Genomic DNA, 14,747 nt, shown 5'->3' on the forward strand with positions numbered 1-14,747 from the left:
GTGTGTGTGTGTGAGAGACCTGTCGCTCCTGCTGAACCCCTGCAGTGATCACGTGTGTGTGTGTGTGTGTGTGTGTGTGTGTGTGTGTGTGTGTGTGTGTGTGTGTGTGTGTGAGACCTGTCGCTCCTGCTGAACCCCTGGAGTGATCACGTGTGTGTGTGTGTGTGTGTGTGTGTGTGTGTGTCCTGCTTTATCTGTAGAGGTGTATGCATTTATGTTTTTTAACTTTTGATCATAAGTTGCTTACATGTTTATGTGCAGGGATTGTGAATTTCTTTGTCATTGTTCAATCGCAAGTGTTATCTGCTATTTGTATCACGTTAAATAATAAAACCACAGTTATACATCTCTTTTAAAAATGCAAACTTGCTGTTTTCTTGTTTCTGTCGCCTGGGAATCTGCGGACGCTTTCATTCATACGCAACATTTAAACTCATATGGAAAATAAGGTATTATTGTTTTATGAATTTGGTTTTATCTTACTAAGCAACAGTGGAGATTTATATTCTTATAATGTTTTTGATAAATATGGAATAAATGCTTCAAAACAGAAGTATATTAATCTTACAAATATGATTCCCTCTACCTTGTTGTTGTTAGTGAAATATCTTACAAAATATATAATAATTTGAGTTTAAATATCCCTTATTCTTTATTAACAGTATTATGGAAACCAAATGTACAAATAAATTATTAAAAATTATTTAATTATTTCAATTAAATGTTTTTACTATATTTTAGTCCGATAATACTTTTTTATTTAATGTTTTGTATGTTCAGGGGTTGTTTATGGTACTAAATTATAATTATGCAGTAGTTATAACATTTTACATTTATTGTTATGAAAAATGCACTCAATATTTACGTTATTTACCTCAGCAAAGCCATTTAATGACCATATGTAGAAAAAATAGCTTAGTATTTAATAAAATAATACATTTTAATATTTATAAACTATAATAAAATTAATATTTTACTAAATATGTGCACTATATTGCATATTTATTATATTTTTTACTTATAACATTAAAATATTAACGTTAAATTGTACCGTAAAGTAACGTTATTTTAATAAACGTAAATATTAGTCATAAGCTTAGTTTTTCACTGGTGTTTCTGACAGGACTTGGTTTGTATGATGGGTAAATACTCTCAAAGCAAGATACCTTACATTTAAACCGAACTATAAAGTATTTGTTGAAAAGATCCCATATTATAGAAAAGTCTTTACGGAAGAAAACAACAACAGTTTCTGTGGTGGGCGGGGCCTCTACGTCACTTCCGCTCATCTCTAACCCGGAAAAGCGGGTGCCATGATGGGCGATTTGTTTGTGTTTTTTCCGTGAGAATCGCTCTGATCGGACAAACACACACACTCACACACACAAACAGAGAGAAAAGCGTGTCGATTTCAGGGCGAGTATGGAGGTAAGAAGACCAAGCTGTCAGTAGAAAGTGCTGAATGTGTGTATAAGTTAAAGCCCGAAGCATCAGTGAAAACTCATTCAGTCCCATCAGCACACTCCTCTTCAAATATACACAACTATTCGATTAAATATACACTCATAAACACCTTAATGTATTGTAAAGAATAAACTTGGAGCCATTGAAGTATTAATAATATAGTCATGATATGGAACACGTAATGTTTACTCTTTAATAGGCCGTGGGACATACCATTACCGCGCGCCAGTGGGGTTTTATTATTTATTAAACGACACAATTAATTACTAATAATGGTGTTTACAGTCTTCGCGCTTTAGTTGTGTGTATTTACGATATATTTGGATCCCGTTATGTTTATAAAAGAGTGTCATTTGCAGTACGCATCGCTTTATATGTTATATTAAATCAGACCTCGTCCCCCGTCGAGTGTCAGATCCGTGATTCCGGCTCGATTGCGGTTCCTGAAGCTTGTGCACGAGCAGCGCTGAGATCAGCTGGAAAAGCGCGAGTCGATCGGATGTTTTTAAACGCATATGTGTATTAACGCGTTTCAAAGCCTTCATAACAACAGCTGATTCTCTTTATTCACGGAGAGTGTGGTTGTGTCTGTTAATGTATTACGGGGTTGTCACGTGCTGTGCTGTCATTCACCTCACGTCAATGCGGACTCGAGTCGGAATCATCAAACGCGATTGATTCAGTGTGTCTGTTTCGCGTCGTAAGGGTGTAAAATGTGTATTACAGGGTTGTAACGGTTGTTTTTGCATGTGATCGGAACCGCAGTGCGCGACTGCAGGCCTGAAATCGAACGGAATGATCGAACGCGCGTGCCCGATTCAGTCCTCGTGACGTCACGGAGTTCCTTCGGTGCGTTTTGACAGGTTCTCGCGGCGGTTAGTTTAACGTTTCCTCGGGTTTCGTAGGTCTCGGTGCCGCCGATTCACCGCGACATGGACCTGAATTTTTACGCGGATCTCTCGGACGGAAGCGGGAATCCCGGTGACCCGGAGTTCCTGGATCCGCAGGCGTTTAACGGGTTCGATGCCGTCCAGAAGGTGACCGGAGCGCACGCTCATGGAGAACCGGGAAATGTCTGGGAATTTAGTCTGGGAAATTTATATTTTAAAGTTCTATATTTTTCTTGTATGTCAGAGTTGCGTGATGTTATTATTTCCGTGAATTAATTTTAATATTAAATTGCTCTTTTTGAGTGAAATGTCTTTGAATTATCTGTAAATATTTTTTTTCTGTGATTTTTTTTTTTTTTTTTTTTGGAAGAACATCCATGCAGCTCATTTATATTTTACATTTATTTATTTTTGTATATTATTTTTAATATTAAATTGCTTTTCGTGAGTTTTTTCTAAATTAACTTTCTCTAAATTATTTTAGTTTTTATTAATGATTTTTTTGAAGAACATTCAAGCAAAATTTTTATATTGTTAAGTTTTGTATATTTGTATATTATTTTTAATATTAAATTGCTCTTTATGAATGCAATTTCTATACATGTTCTGTAAATTATTATTTTCATGAAACGAGATTTTTTGAAGAACTTTCACTCAGCTCCTTTATATTTTAATTTTCGATGTTTAATTTTTACTTTATTTTTGTATATTATATTAAATATTAAATTTCTCCTCTCATTCTGTAAATTTGCATAGTGATTGATTACAGTAATTTTATAATTATAGTATTTACCAGGTACTGTACCAAAGAAACATGGTGTTTTTGTTTGTGAAATCCCCTGGGTCGTTATGTTTTTATCAATTTGCATCAGCATTCACATTATTAAAGTTTGACATTATGAATTGATATAAGATGCGTTCCTCATGTTGTGTGTTTGTGTTTTCCTCAGTTCCCAGGAGGCAATGACAACTTCCTGTCCATCAGCGACGAGGGGCATCACTTCCTGTCCTCCTCAGAGGTACGACTCTCCACGTTCCCCGCGCAAATCCAGCACGCAGAGGTGCCTCACACACACACACACACTCACACACACTCACAAACACACACACATACACCCACATGCAGTCACACTCTCTCACACACAAACACACTCACTCACACACGCTCACAAACACACACACATACACCCACATGCAGTCACACTCTCTCACACACACACACACACACGTACACTCACACTCTCTCTCACACACACACACACACACGCACGCACATACACGTGCACTCACACACACACACACACACACACACACACACACTCACACACTCACAAACACATACACCCACATGCAGTCACACTCTCTCACACACACACACACACACGTACACTCACACTCTCTCTCACACACACACACACACACACGCACGCACATACACGTGCACTCACACACACACACACACACACACACACACACACACGTACACTCACACTCTCTCACACACAAACACACTCACTCACTCACACACACACACACGCACGCACATAGTGTGGTCACACACCCACGCACGCACATAGTGTGGTCACACACCCACACACACACATAGTGTGGTCACACACCCACACACACACATAGTGTGGTCACACACACACACACGCACATACATGTACTCTCTCACACACACACACACACACACGTACACTCACACTCTCTCTCTCTCACACACACACACACACACACATGCACTCACACTCTCATACACAAACACACTCACTCACTCACACAGTGTGGTCACACACGCACATACATGTACTCTCTCACACACACTCACACACACTCTCTCTCTCACACACACACACACACACACACACACACACACACACACGCACATACATGTACTCACTCACACACACTCTCTCACACACACGCACATGCACTCACACTCTCACACACACTCTCACACACAAACACACTCACTCACTCACACATAGTGTGGTCACACACACACACTCACACACACTCTCTCACACACACACACACACACACGCACATACATGTACTCTCTCACGCACACTCACACACACTCTCTCACACACACACACACACACACACATGCACTCACACTCTCACACACAAACACACTCACTCACTCACTCACACATAGTGTGGTCACACACACACACACACACACACACACGCACATACATGTACTCTCTCACACACACTCACACACACACACACACGCACATACATGTACTCTCTCACACACACTCACACACACTCTCTCACACACACACACACGCACATACATGTACTCTCTCACACACACTCACACACACTCTCTCACACACACACACACGCACATACATGTACTCTCTCACGCACACTCTCACACACACACTCACTCACTCACACACACACGCACATACATGTGCTCACACACACATACACACACTCACACGCACATACACATACTCTCACACACCCACCCACACACACACACACACACACACACACACACACACACACACACACACACACACACACACACACACACACACACACTCATTATCATAACATGAATCATGTCACGATTTCAGCCTTTGGTTTTGTTGAAATGTTTAACTGTAAATCACTGGTTTGAGTCGATCATCATCGTGTGTGTGTGTGTGTGTATATGCAGACGTTTCACACTCCCAGTCTGGGTGACGAGGAGTTTGAGATCCCGCCGATCTCGCTGGACCCGGACTCCCTCACACACACACTCACACACACAGACTCGGCGCTCGGCGTGTCGGCTCACTTCGGGGAGGGCTCCGGTGTTCCCGGGAACGCTGTGGTGGGAGGAAACGACCCGTCGTTCGCATCGACCTTCGTGAGCGCGCCGGCGCCGCTGGAGCACCTGAGCCTGATGGTGCGTCACACACACACACTCACACACACTACACTGAGCTGAACATGTGCTTAAAGGGATATTTCACCCGAAAACGAAAATTAGCCCATGATTTACTCTCAAGTCATCCTAGGTGTGTATGACACTCGTCTCTCAGACGAATACAATCAGAGTTATATTAAAAAATGTCCTGGCTCTTCCAAGCTTTATAATGGCAGTGAATGCTCTTTCTCAGCTCTTTCTGTTTTAAAGTCCATAAAGTCCAAAATTGCATTTATCATCATAAAGGTGCATCTGTCCATCATAAAAGTGCATCTATCCATCATAAAAGTGCATCTATCCATCATAAAAGTGCATCTGTCCATCATAAAAGTGCATCTATCCATCATAAAAGTGCATCTATCCATCATAAAAGTGCATCTATCCATCATAAAAGTGCATCTATCCATCATAAAAGTGCATCTATCCATGATAAAAGTGCATCTGTCCATCATAAAAGTGCATCTATCCATCATAAAAGTGCATCTATCCATCATAAAAGTGCATCTGTCCATCATAAAAGTGCATCTGTCCATCATAAAAGTGCGTCTGTCCATCATAAAAGTGCATCTGTCCATCATAAAAGTGCATCTATCCATCATAAAAGTGCATCTATCCATCATAAAAGTGCATCTATCCATCATAAAAGTGCATCTGTCCATCATAAAAGTGCATCTGTCCATCATAAAAGTGCATCTGTCCATCATAAAAGTGCATCTGTCCATGATAAAAGTGCATCTATCCATCATAAAAGTGCATCTGTCCATCATAAAAGTGCATCTGTCCATCATAAAAGTGCATCTGTCCATCATAAAAGTGCATTGTCCATCATAAAAGTGCATCTTTCCATCATAAAAGTGCATCTGTCCATCATAAAAGTGCATCTGTCCATCATAAAAGTGCATCTGTCCATCATAAAAGTGCATCTGTCCATCATAAAAGTGCATCTGTCCATCATAAAAGTGCATCTGTCCATCATAAAAGTGCATCTGTCCATCATAAAAGTGCATCTTTCCATCATAAAAGTGCATCTGTCCATCATAAAAGTGCATCTGTCCATCATAAAAGTGCCATTTCCAAATGTGGTTTGAGTGATCTGAACCATATATTTACATAATTAGATATACTATATTATATATATAATATAATTTAAATATATAATGGCAAACGTCCCATGCATTAATATTTTCCTAATATGAATTTTCCAGGAGAATTGATGTTTTATGTTTTTCCCGCCGCAGGATCTCGGCCATCCGATTGGCTCTCAGTTCAGTAGCTCTTCTCCGATGACCATCGACGTCCCTCTGAGTGACATGAACCACGGCCTGTTGGGCCACAACCAGCTGACCACCATCGACCAATCAGAGCTCAGCGCGCAGCTCGGCCTGAGTCTAGGGGGCGGAGCCATCCTGCCCCGCCCACAGTCCCCTGACCAGCCGCTGTCCGCCACCGACTCGCCGTCCGACTCGCTGCACGACGACGACATGGACGATTTCAGACGGGTAGGGTTTGCGTTTGCCACAATCTTTAATTGTTTTCATTTTTAATTGTCGGCATTGGTAGTTTTTCTATGTGGCCGATCGGTCTGAGATGGGACTTTTATTTTGACATTTAATTTTTAAATTTGTCCATTTTACAGATTCTTTTTTTTTTTTCAAGCTTAAATTATTTTGTTCATTTTTTTTAATTATCGGCATTGGGACTTTTATTCTGTCATTTAAAGTTTAAATAATTTATTTTGCAGATTTTTTTTGTATAGAGTTAATTTTTTTTTTTTTTTTTTTTTTTTTTTTTAAATAAAAAATCGACATTGGCCACCAATAAAATCAATATGGGTCGTCCGCTATTTCAGACAATCTTACAAACTATTTTTGGGAGTACAAAACGTTCTACTATTCTTACATTGCGAAGATTTCTATCCTTGCGAGTGTGTGTTGGACGTGTCAGAACTGATCTCTGTTTCCCGCTCGTCTCTCCCCGTGTGTCGCGGCTCTCCGGCTCAGAAGAGCGTTCTGGTGGATTCTCCGGTGTCTCTGTCCGTGTCTCCGGGCGTTATCGCTCTCTCTCCGTCTCTGCCGGACCATCCCGTCCCAGCATCCTCTGCTCCCGTACGCAAAGGAGTCGGCGGGAAGAAGGGCCGGAAGAAGAAAGACCCGAACGAGCCGCAGAAACCCGTGTCGGCGTACGCGCTGTTCTTCCGGGACACACAGGCCGCCATTAAAGGCCAGAATCCCAACGCCACGTTCGGAGAGGTGTCCAAGATCGTCGCCTCCATGTGGGATAGTTTGGGAGAAGAGCAGAAACAGGTACAAACATGGCATTAAGGGGTTAAATTCTTCTTAAGTTTTGTCTTTAGAACTAATGGTTGGCCGATATATCGGCCGATATTTGGCATTTTTAATTATCGACATTGGTAGTTTTTCTATGTCTAAAACCTTTTAAACTTTAAGTGTCAAAATAAAAGTCCCATTTTGACACTTAAAGTTTAAATGGTTTTATTTTACAGATTTATTTTTTAATCAAGTTCAAATTATTTTTATTTTTAATTATCGGCCTTGGTAGTTTTTCAATGTGGCCGATGTGTCTGAGATAGGACTTTTATTTTGACATTTAAGGTTAAAATTGTTTATTTTACATATTTGTATCAAGTTCAAATCATTTTTATTTTATTTTTAATTATCGGCCTTGGTAGTTTTTCAATGTGGCCGATGTGTCTGAGATAGGACTTTTATTTTGACATTTAAGGTGAAAATTGTTTATTTTACAGATTATTATAATTTTTTTAAGTTCAACAAGATGGACTAATGAGTGCATTTGAGTGTTCACACACACATGGATCAAAATCCCACTGTTTTCCCCTTCCCAGGTGTACAAGAGGAAGACGGAAGCGGCGAGGAAGGAGTACCTGAAGGCGCTGGCCGCTTATAAAGCCAGTCAGTTAACGCAGGTACAGCACTTCTGTTTATTATCGTCCGCCTCGGCCGATCCGATCTGAAGAACCACTGCGTTTACTCCTGATGGATCATGTGGCTTCAGTTGTTTCATTCCATTTCTGTAATTGCAAATCAATGCATTTTGAGACCGACGAGGAAAAATAAAGCTGAATCTGGAGTAGAGCTGCACGATTAATCGTTAAAAGATCGCGATCTCGATTCAAACGCGCGTGATCTCGTTCCTAAACGACGACGATCCTCCTGTGTCTATTATACACACTGATGTCTACGGTAGTGAGCAACATAGAGTAGATCGGCTTGTGAAAGTAGCGATTGTGTCGATTACAGCGTTACGCCAGTAGGCGGCGACAAGTGACTGTTAAACATGCGTTTGAATCATTCACTCAGGAGATTCGTTCAGAAACGCTGATGCGGCGCCTCAACTCGCCTCCTTATTCTACGCCCTAAAGTAATGTACTCGTAGATGCTCGTGAGTGTGTAGCAGAAGACACACAAGCTGTGGGACTTACCGTCACGTCACACAACTGCGTCTTTAACGGTTGCTCTCTGTCGCTTAGTTACACGCACCTGTCAATCATGCCAAAGATAAAATCCCCAACATTTCATTTAATTACGTTCTTTTGATATGAAACAAAGTCTCAACTTTGGTCATTTTTTTTAAGAAATGTAAACAATAAATACCGTTTTGTGTCTCTTTAATGTGTCTGACAGATCGACTCAGTTAAAGCCGCTCGTGAACGATCATCTCTTCCTTCTAGTTCATTCATAGCATCAAATAAACACGAATGAACATCAGAAGGAATGTTGTTTTAACCGCGGAAAGACGTCAGTACACGCCGCTTCTCAAGTTCAACTCCACCGATGTTAATCTACTAACTCTCCGGACTGCTTTGCCGGACAAAAATGGCGGATTCGGCGGATGGCGGATTATGATTGGTCAGATCACCTGTCAATCAAACGCCCTGCGAAGGGTCACTTGCAGTAGTATGTCGATCTGCAGTCGCGGGTCTTTCATGCGGAGTCAGAAAAATCTGTTAAATAAAGCATTATAGGAAACACTGTGACTTGACAAGTTGTTAAATGTCATAATTTAGTAAAATTACATCTGTGTTTTGATATGAAAACAAGTCAAGTGTTTAGGAGTGAGTCATTGAATCATTCACTCAACCCGATTTGTTTTTAAATATTCATTCTAATTACCCGTAGTTAAACGTTTAATTAAACGAAATAACCTGCAGCAGGTCATATTTAGTCAGAACCTCGAGTAGTTTACATGTTACTTTGTTTAGTTGTCTGTGGGAGAATCACTATTTGAAACGCGCACAATAAAATCGTAATTTCTCAGTTAATCCGGAATCGTGCAGCTGTAATCTGGAGTATCTGTAGCGTTATAGAAAACCATGTGACTTGACTAATTGTTAAATGGCATCAGTTAGTAACATGACATCTGTGTTTTGTTTTCCCGCAGCAGCCGACTATAGAAGTGTTGGACGCCCCCCCGTCTCCTCCTCCTGCTCCACCCGTTGCTCCGCCTCCCGCCCCCACGCCTGCCGCGCCCGCGCCGCGCTCCTCCCGCATCCCCGTCCACGCGCCCGACAACAACACCATCACCAACATCTGCACGTCCAACATCATCTTAGACCTGCCGCAGGTGACGACACGCTCGCGCACGGGCGCGCACAAGCCCCCGCCTCCGGCCCCGCCCACTCACAAGCCCCCGGCCCCGCCCACCGTCAGCAAGATCATCATCTCCAGGCAGCAGCTTCAGTCGCCCCGTCAGCCGCCGCCCCTCCAGCAGATGCAGAACACGCCTCCCCCCCCGCGGCTGCAGCAGATGGTGCACTCCCAGGCTCCGCCCCCTCTGCTAGCGAAACCGCGCGGAGCCGCCGCCCTCGCGGGACAGGTGGTTGCCACGGCGCCGCCGCCGCCTCTGCAGATCAAGATCGTCCCGCAGAGCGACGCCAGTGCGCCGATAATCGTGACCCCGCTCGCATCATCGGCCGCCGCCGCGCTGGAGGTGCCGCCACCCGCCGCCATCGTCGCCACCCTGTCGCCGTCGGCAACGGAGGACGCGCCGGAGGAAGCGGTGAGTCCGAACATTCTATTCTGAACGGAAATTCTATTTATTGTTTTTCGGTTGTTTCGTAGGCGAAGGAACTGCAGGGGGTTCGTGAGTCGATGCAAACTCATAATTAAGAATAAAAACGCATACAAATGCATTAAATCATAAAACGTCAAATTAAAAAAAAATGTTAAACAAATTCATTTTCAGAAATTGTTCTGTTTTTATTTTTAAGTTATGTTAGTACGATTTTGTGGTTTAGAAAATTTAGGTTTTATTTTCATTATTTTATTTTCATCATTTTTATTTTACATTTCTATAGATTTTTATTTTATTTTTTATTATTTATAGATTTATAAATTATTCATTTTATTTTGATTATTATATAAATTTGGAATATGTTTTCAAATAAAAACAATACAAAAATAAAACGCTTTCTAAAAATGCACTAAATCATAATGTTTTTTTTTTTGGAAATACATTTGTACTTTTTTGTGGTTTAGAAAATGTTTGTTTTATTTTACATTTTTATGGCTTAATTGATGTTTAGAAAGTGTTTTATTGTTATTTGTTTTTATTCTGCTAATTGTTTAGATGGAGGTGGAGCTCAGTGTTTCTCCGGCTCCGGCCGACGCTCCCAGTGTGTGTGTGTGTGTCCGCGCCGGCTGCAACAACCCGCCTATAGAGAGCAAAGACTGGGACCGAGAGTATTGCAGCAACGAGTGTGTGGCCACCCACTGCAGGTACACACACACACACAAACACACACTCTCACACACACACACACACTCTCTCACACACACACACACAAACACACACACACTCTCTCACACACTCTCACTCTTCACTCACACACTCTCACTCTTCACTCACACACACTCACTCTTCACTCACATACACACACACACACACACACACACTCTCACTCACACACTCTCTCACTCACACACACACACACACACACACACACTCTCACTCTTCACTCACATACACACACACACACTCTTCACACACACTCACTCACTCACTCAATCACTCTCTCACACACACACACACCGCTCTTCTCAAACTTTTAAAAACATTAAGTCTGAGCAATATATAAAATATTTAAAATTGTTTAGTGCAAATACAAAATTAAATTCATCATAAATATTGGGATTATTTGATGCACGTTTATTATTCAGTCAGTCGCTTCATTTCAAACAAAAGGCAGAAAAACGTCCTCATTTATTATTGATTCAGCTTCATATGAAGACTCTTTCAGGATCAGATCCAGGAAACGCATCACATTATGGAAGTGATGATGTAGTGATGATGTCGTCTCTCCTGCAGGGACGTGTTCATGGCCTGGTGTGCGATCCGAGGACAGAACTCCACCACCGTCACATAGATGGACAGATCAGTGCAGATCCACAGACTCAATCATGGCTTTCTCAAACTAACTACTTTATGAGTATTTAAAACGATTTAGTTAAGGTAAGTGTGTATCTGAAGGTGTTTGTGAAACACAGGCCAGAAACGGTTCATGAGCTGCGCTCGTGTGTGTGTGTCTGCGTACAGGATGTTCTGAATCACGAAAGACTGGTTTAAAACCCTGAGGTGAATTTCCCGCTCGACTGTATTTTAAACGAGGCTTTGATCTTCCGGCTCTTCCAAACATTGACCACTGTCAATGCCCAGAATTATGTGGTTACTATGGTTACCAGCAGCAGTTTATACCCAGAATTCCGTGGTTGCTATGGTTACAGCTACAGTTTATGATCATAATTCCGTGGTTGCGATGGTTACCAGCTACTGTCTATGCCCAGAATTCTGTGGTTGCTATGGTTACCTGCTACAGTTTATGTCCAGAATTCTGTGGTTGCTATGGTTACCAGCTACTGTCTATGGCCAGAATTCTGTGGTTGCTATGGTTACCAGCTACAGTTTATGTTCAGAATTCTGTGGTTGCTATGGTTACCAGCTACCGCCTATGCCCAGAATTCTGTGGTTGCTATGGTTACCAGCTACTGTCTATGCCCAGAATTCCATGGTTGCTATGGTTACCAGCTACAGTTTATGTTCATAATTATGTGGTTGCTATGGTTACCAGCTACTGTCTATGCCCAGAATTCCATGGTTGCTATGGTTACCAGCTACAGTTTATGCCCATAATTCTGTGGTTGCTATGGTTACTGCTACAGTGGAGATTCCGCACAGCGTTCTAAAAAGCGGTTTGAGATTTCATATTTATTGTGATTTTGTTATGTTGTATATTTGCGTTGATGCATTTGGCAGACGCTTTTATCCATTGCATTTGATTAGTTCAGACATTCCCTGGGAATCCCTCCCGTGAACTGGAGAAAAAGGGAAAAGGTTGGTTTACTGTAGTACTTTTTTGCTTTATTATCTTTTTACATCATCAGGAGTAAAACTTACTGTGATGCTGTGGGACAAAAAACAGTGCATTTTATATTAGGGAAATGTACAGGAAATGACATCATACTTTTAACTGCTCATGGAAAAATGTCGATTTTTCTTCACTGCTTTACTTTTTGGACTGTTGTATCATCATCATCATCATCATCTCAGTTCTGTTGAGTTTATGAGATCAATCAAATGGAAAAAATGAAATAAAAGACATGAAATAAAACAGTGACGTGTTTGTTTTGCTTCTCTGTCTATAATCCTGGTGATTCTTCAGTTGAAAACTACAGAGGAATGCTTTGAAATTACTCATTATAATAGTTAAACAGGAAGTTGTCTCAATAATGATCAGAATCTTTGACTTCATAAACCGTTTTATCCAGCAGTGGTTTTCTCTGGTTTAAAACGTAATTATTAAAATTGTTAAACTAGATTTTGTTTGGTGTAAATTCTGTCCTTAAAGCTGAAAATTAGTATCATATTTATGTAACTGGTTGTTGTTGTTGTTAAATTTTTCATATAAAAACCACAGACCTTCTCTGGTTATTGAGACCTATGGTTATGGTTATGGTTATGATGGAGAATTGACATGTGAGCAAAATAACAGTTTATACATCTGACTAATTTATTTTAGGTGTCATTACCATATAACGGTTTAGTATGAGATTATACATAAAATAAGTTTCATAAACAAACTCTGAAATCACATTTACACCGAGGTATCAGTAACTTGCAAATTATTAAAACATATATACATATATATATATATATTAATAATATAATTAGTATGATTTAATTTATAAAATAATTTAACTAATTAAAATACTAAAAAAGCCTAAAAGATGTAAACTGAAATCATATTTATTTTCCCTCAGCTATTGATTGTATTGAAGAATATACAATTCTTGAAACTTGTGTAATCGCAAAATTGAGGTTAATTTAGCTATATATATTTATACTATATATGTATTATATTATGATCGGTTAATATACGCATATATGACAAAAAGTTCTTTAAAAAACATTTTATTAATCTGAAAATGCGCTGTATGCAACTTGGTCTGAGGAAAACCAAACCCACGTGCTCTGATGGAATTCGCGCGCTTTTGAATGACAGTAGATGGCGGGAAAAAAAGCCGTGCGCGCGGACTGCTAGAACGCGGTGATGTGAGGGTGAAGGCGGAGCAAAGCATGTGACCTCAACGGCGGGATTTCATTGGTCGCTAACCTGATGACGTGACCGTCAGGGCGGGAGTTTCTGTGAGGGAGGAAAACAAAAGCCATAATAACTACCCTGGAGTTTTTTTTATAAATCGAATATATTGCTAATAAATGAACACAGTTGTTCAGTTTTTAATCCGTTTTAAACATATCATTCGCGCATTTTTAGTTCAAAATAATAATAATAAACAAATCACCTATAAATACACAAAATGGCAGCTCAAATAAATAAATAAATATATACATTGCACAAAGAAATTAATACAACACATTCAAACGAATGTAATAGGTAATTAAAAATAAATACCATGTTTTAAAAATATATGTGTACTAAATATTAAATAGATGCATGCCGGGCAGAAAGAGGAGGAGCTAAGGATCAGACACACATGCGTGTTTTAACATGATATATTCACATCATCATCATCACCACCACAGACCGAACGAGCACTGACAATTATACATTTTAAAGCAGAATAACCGTCTTTTTAATAGACACCTTTGAAATTATTGAAAAAATATTTTTTCATATTTTCGTTCATTTCGCGTTAGTTGTTGTTCTATCGTCCGGTAGAGAGTAGAAATAGTGAAAACCACACGAGAGAGAGTGTGTATAAGTGTGTGTTTGTTCTCTCAGTGTGTGAGTGTGTGTGTGTTGATGTGATATTATGGCGGTGAATCTGGATAAAGACGCGTTTTATCGCCGCATCAAGCGACTCTACGGCAACTGGAAGGTACAGAGAACTCAACACCTGTCATAAACATCACTAACTCATCATATCGAGGATATTCGAGCATAATTATTCATGTATGATGTG

At 40.4% G+C, this 14,747-nt stretch overlaps 2 protein-coding genes across 7 annotated transcripts in view; both read left to right on the forward strand.

Annotated features, from left to right (window-relative positions):
• Positions 1 to 1,277: 1,277 nt before the first annotated feature.
• Positions 1,278 to 12,782, forward strand: tox4b (TOX high mobility group box family member 4 b). 6 transcript variants are annotated; one of them, XM_056235694.1, is made up of 9 exons: positions 1,278 to 1,428; positions 3,305 to 3,415; positions 5,038 to 5,268; positions 6,528 to 6,788; positions 7,290 to 7,592; positions 8,153 to 8,233; positions 9,709 to 10,326; positions 10,897 to 11,045; positions 11,635 to 12,782. In XM_056235694.1, exons 1-9 carry the CDS (start codon positions 1,423 to 1,425, stop codon positions 11,690 to 11,692), a joined length of 1,818 nt encoding a protein of 605 aa, XP_056091669.1. In that variant the 5' UTR covers positions 1,278 to 1,422; the 3' UTR covers positions 11,693 to 12,782. The 6 variants fall into 6 exon arrangements, with proteins under 6 accessions (XP_056091669.1, XP_056091670.1, XP_056091666.1 ...); XM_056235695.1 differs by having other exon boundaries at positions 3,305 to 3,373; XM_056235691.1 differs by lacking the exon at positions 1,278 to 1,428 and adding an exon at positions 1,882 to 2,501.
• A 1,565-nt stretch (positions 12,783 to 14,347) lies between these two features.
• The window catches only part of supt16h (SPT16 homolog, facilitates chromatin remodeling subunit), a 41,290-nt gene continuing 40,890 nt past the window's right edge, over positions 14,348 to 14,747 (forward strand). The window contains exon 1 of the mRNA XM_056235690.1: positions 14,348 to 14,663. Within this exon, the coding sequence (XP_056091665.1) occupies positions 14,598 to 14,663 (66 nt within the window). The 5' untranslated portion in view covers positions 14,348 to 14,597. The remainder of the gene's footprint in view (positions 14,664 to 14,747) is intronic.

Source organism: Rhinichthys klamathensis, unplaced genomic scaffold (assembly GCF_029890125.1).
Source record: "Rhinichthys klamathensis goyatoka isolate OS25496 unplaced genomic scaffold, OSU_Roscu_1.1 h1tg000429l_1, whole genome shotgun sequence".
NCBI lineage: Eukaryota > Metazoa > Chordata > Actinopteri > Cypriniformes > Leuciscidae > Rhinichthys > Rhinichthys klamathensis.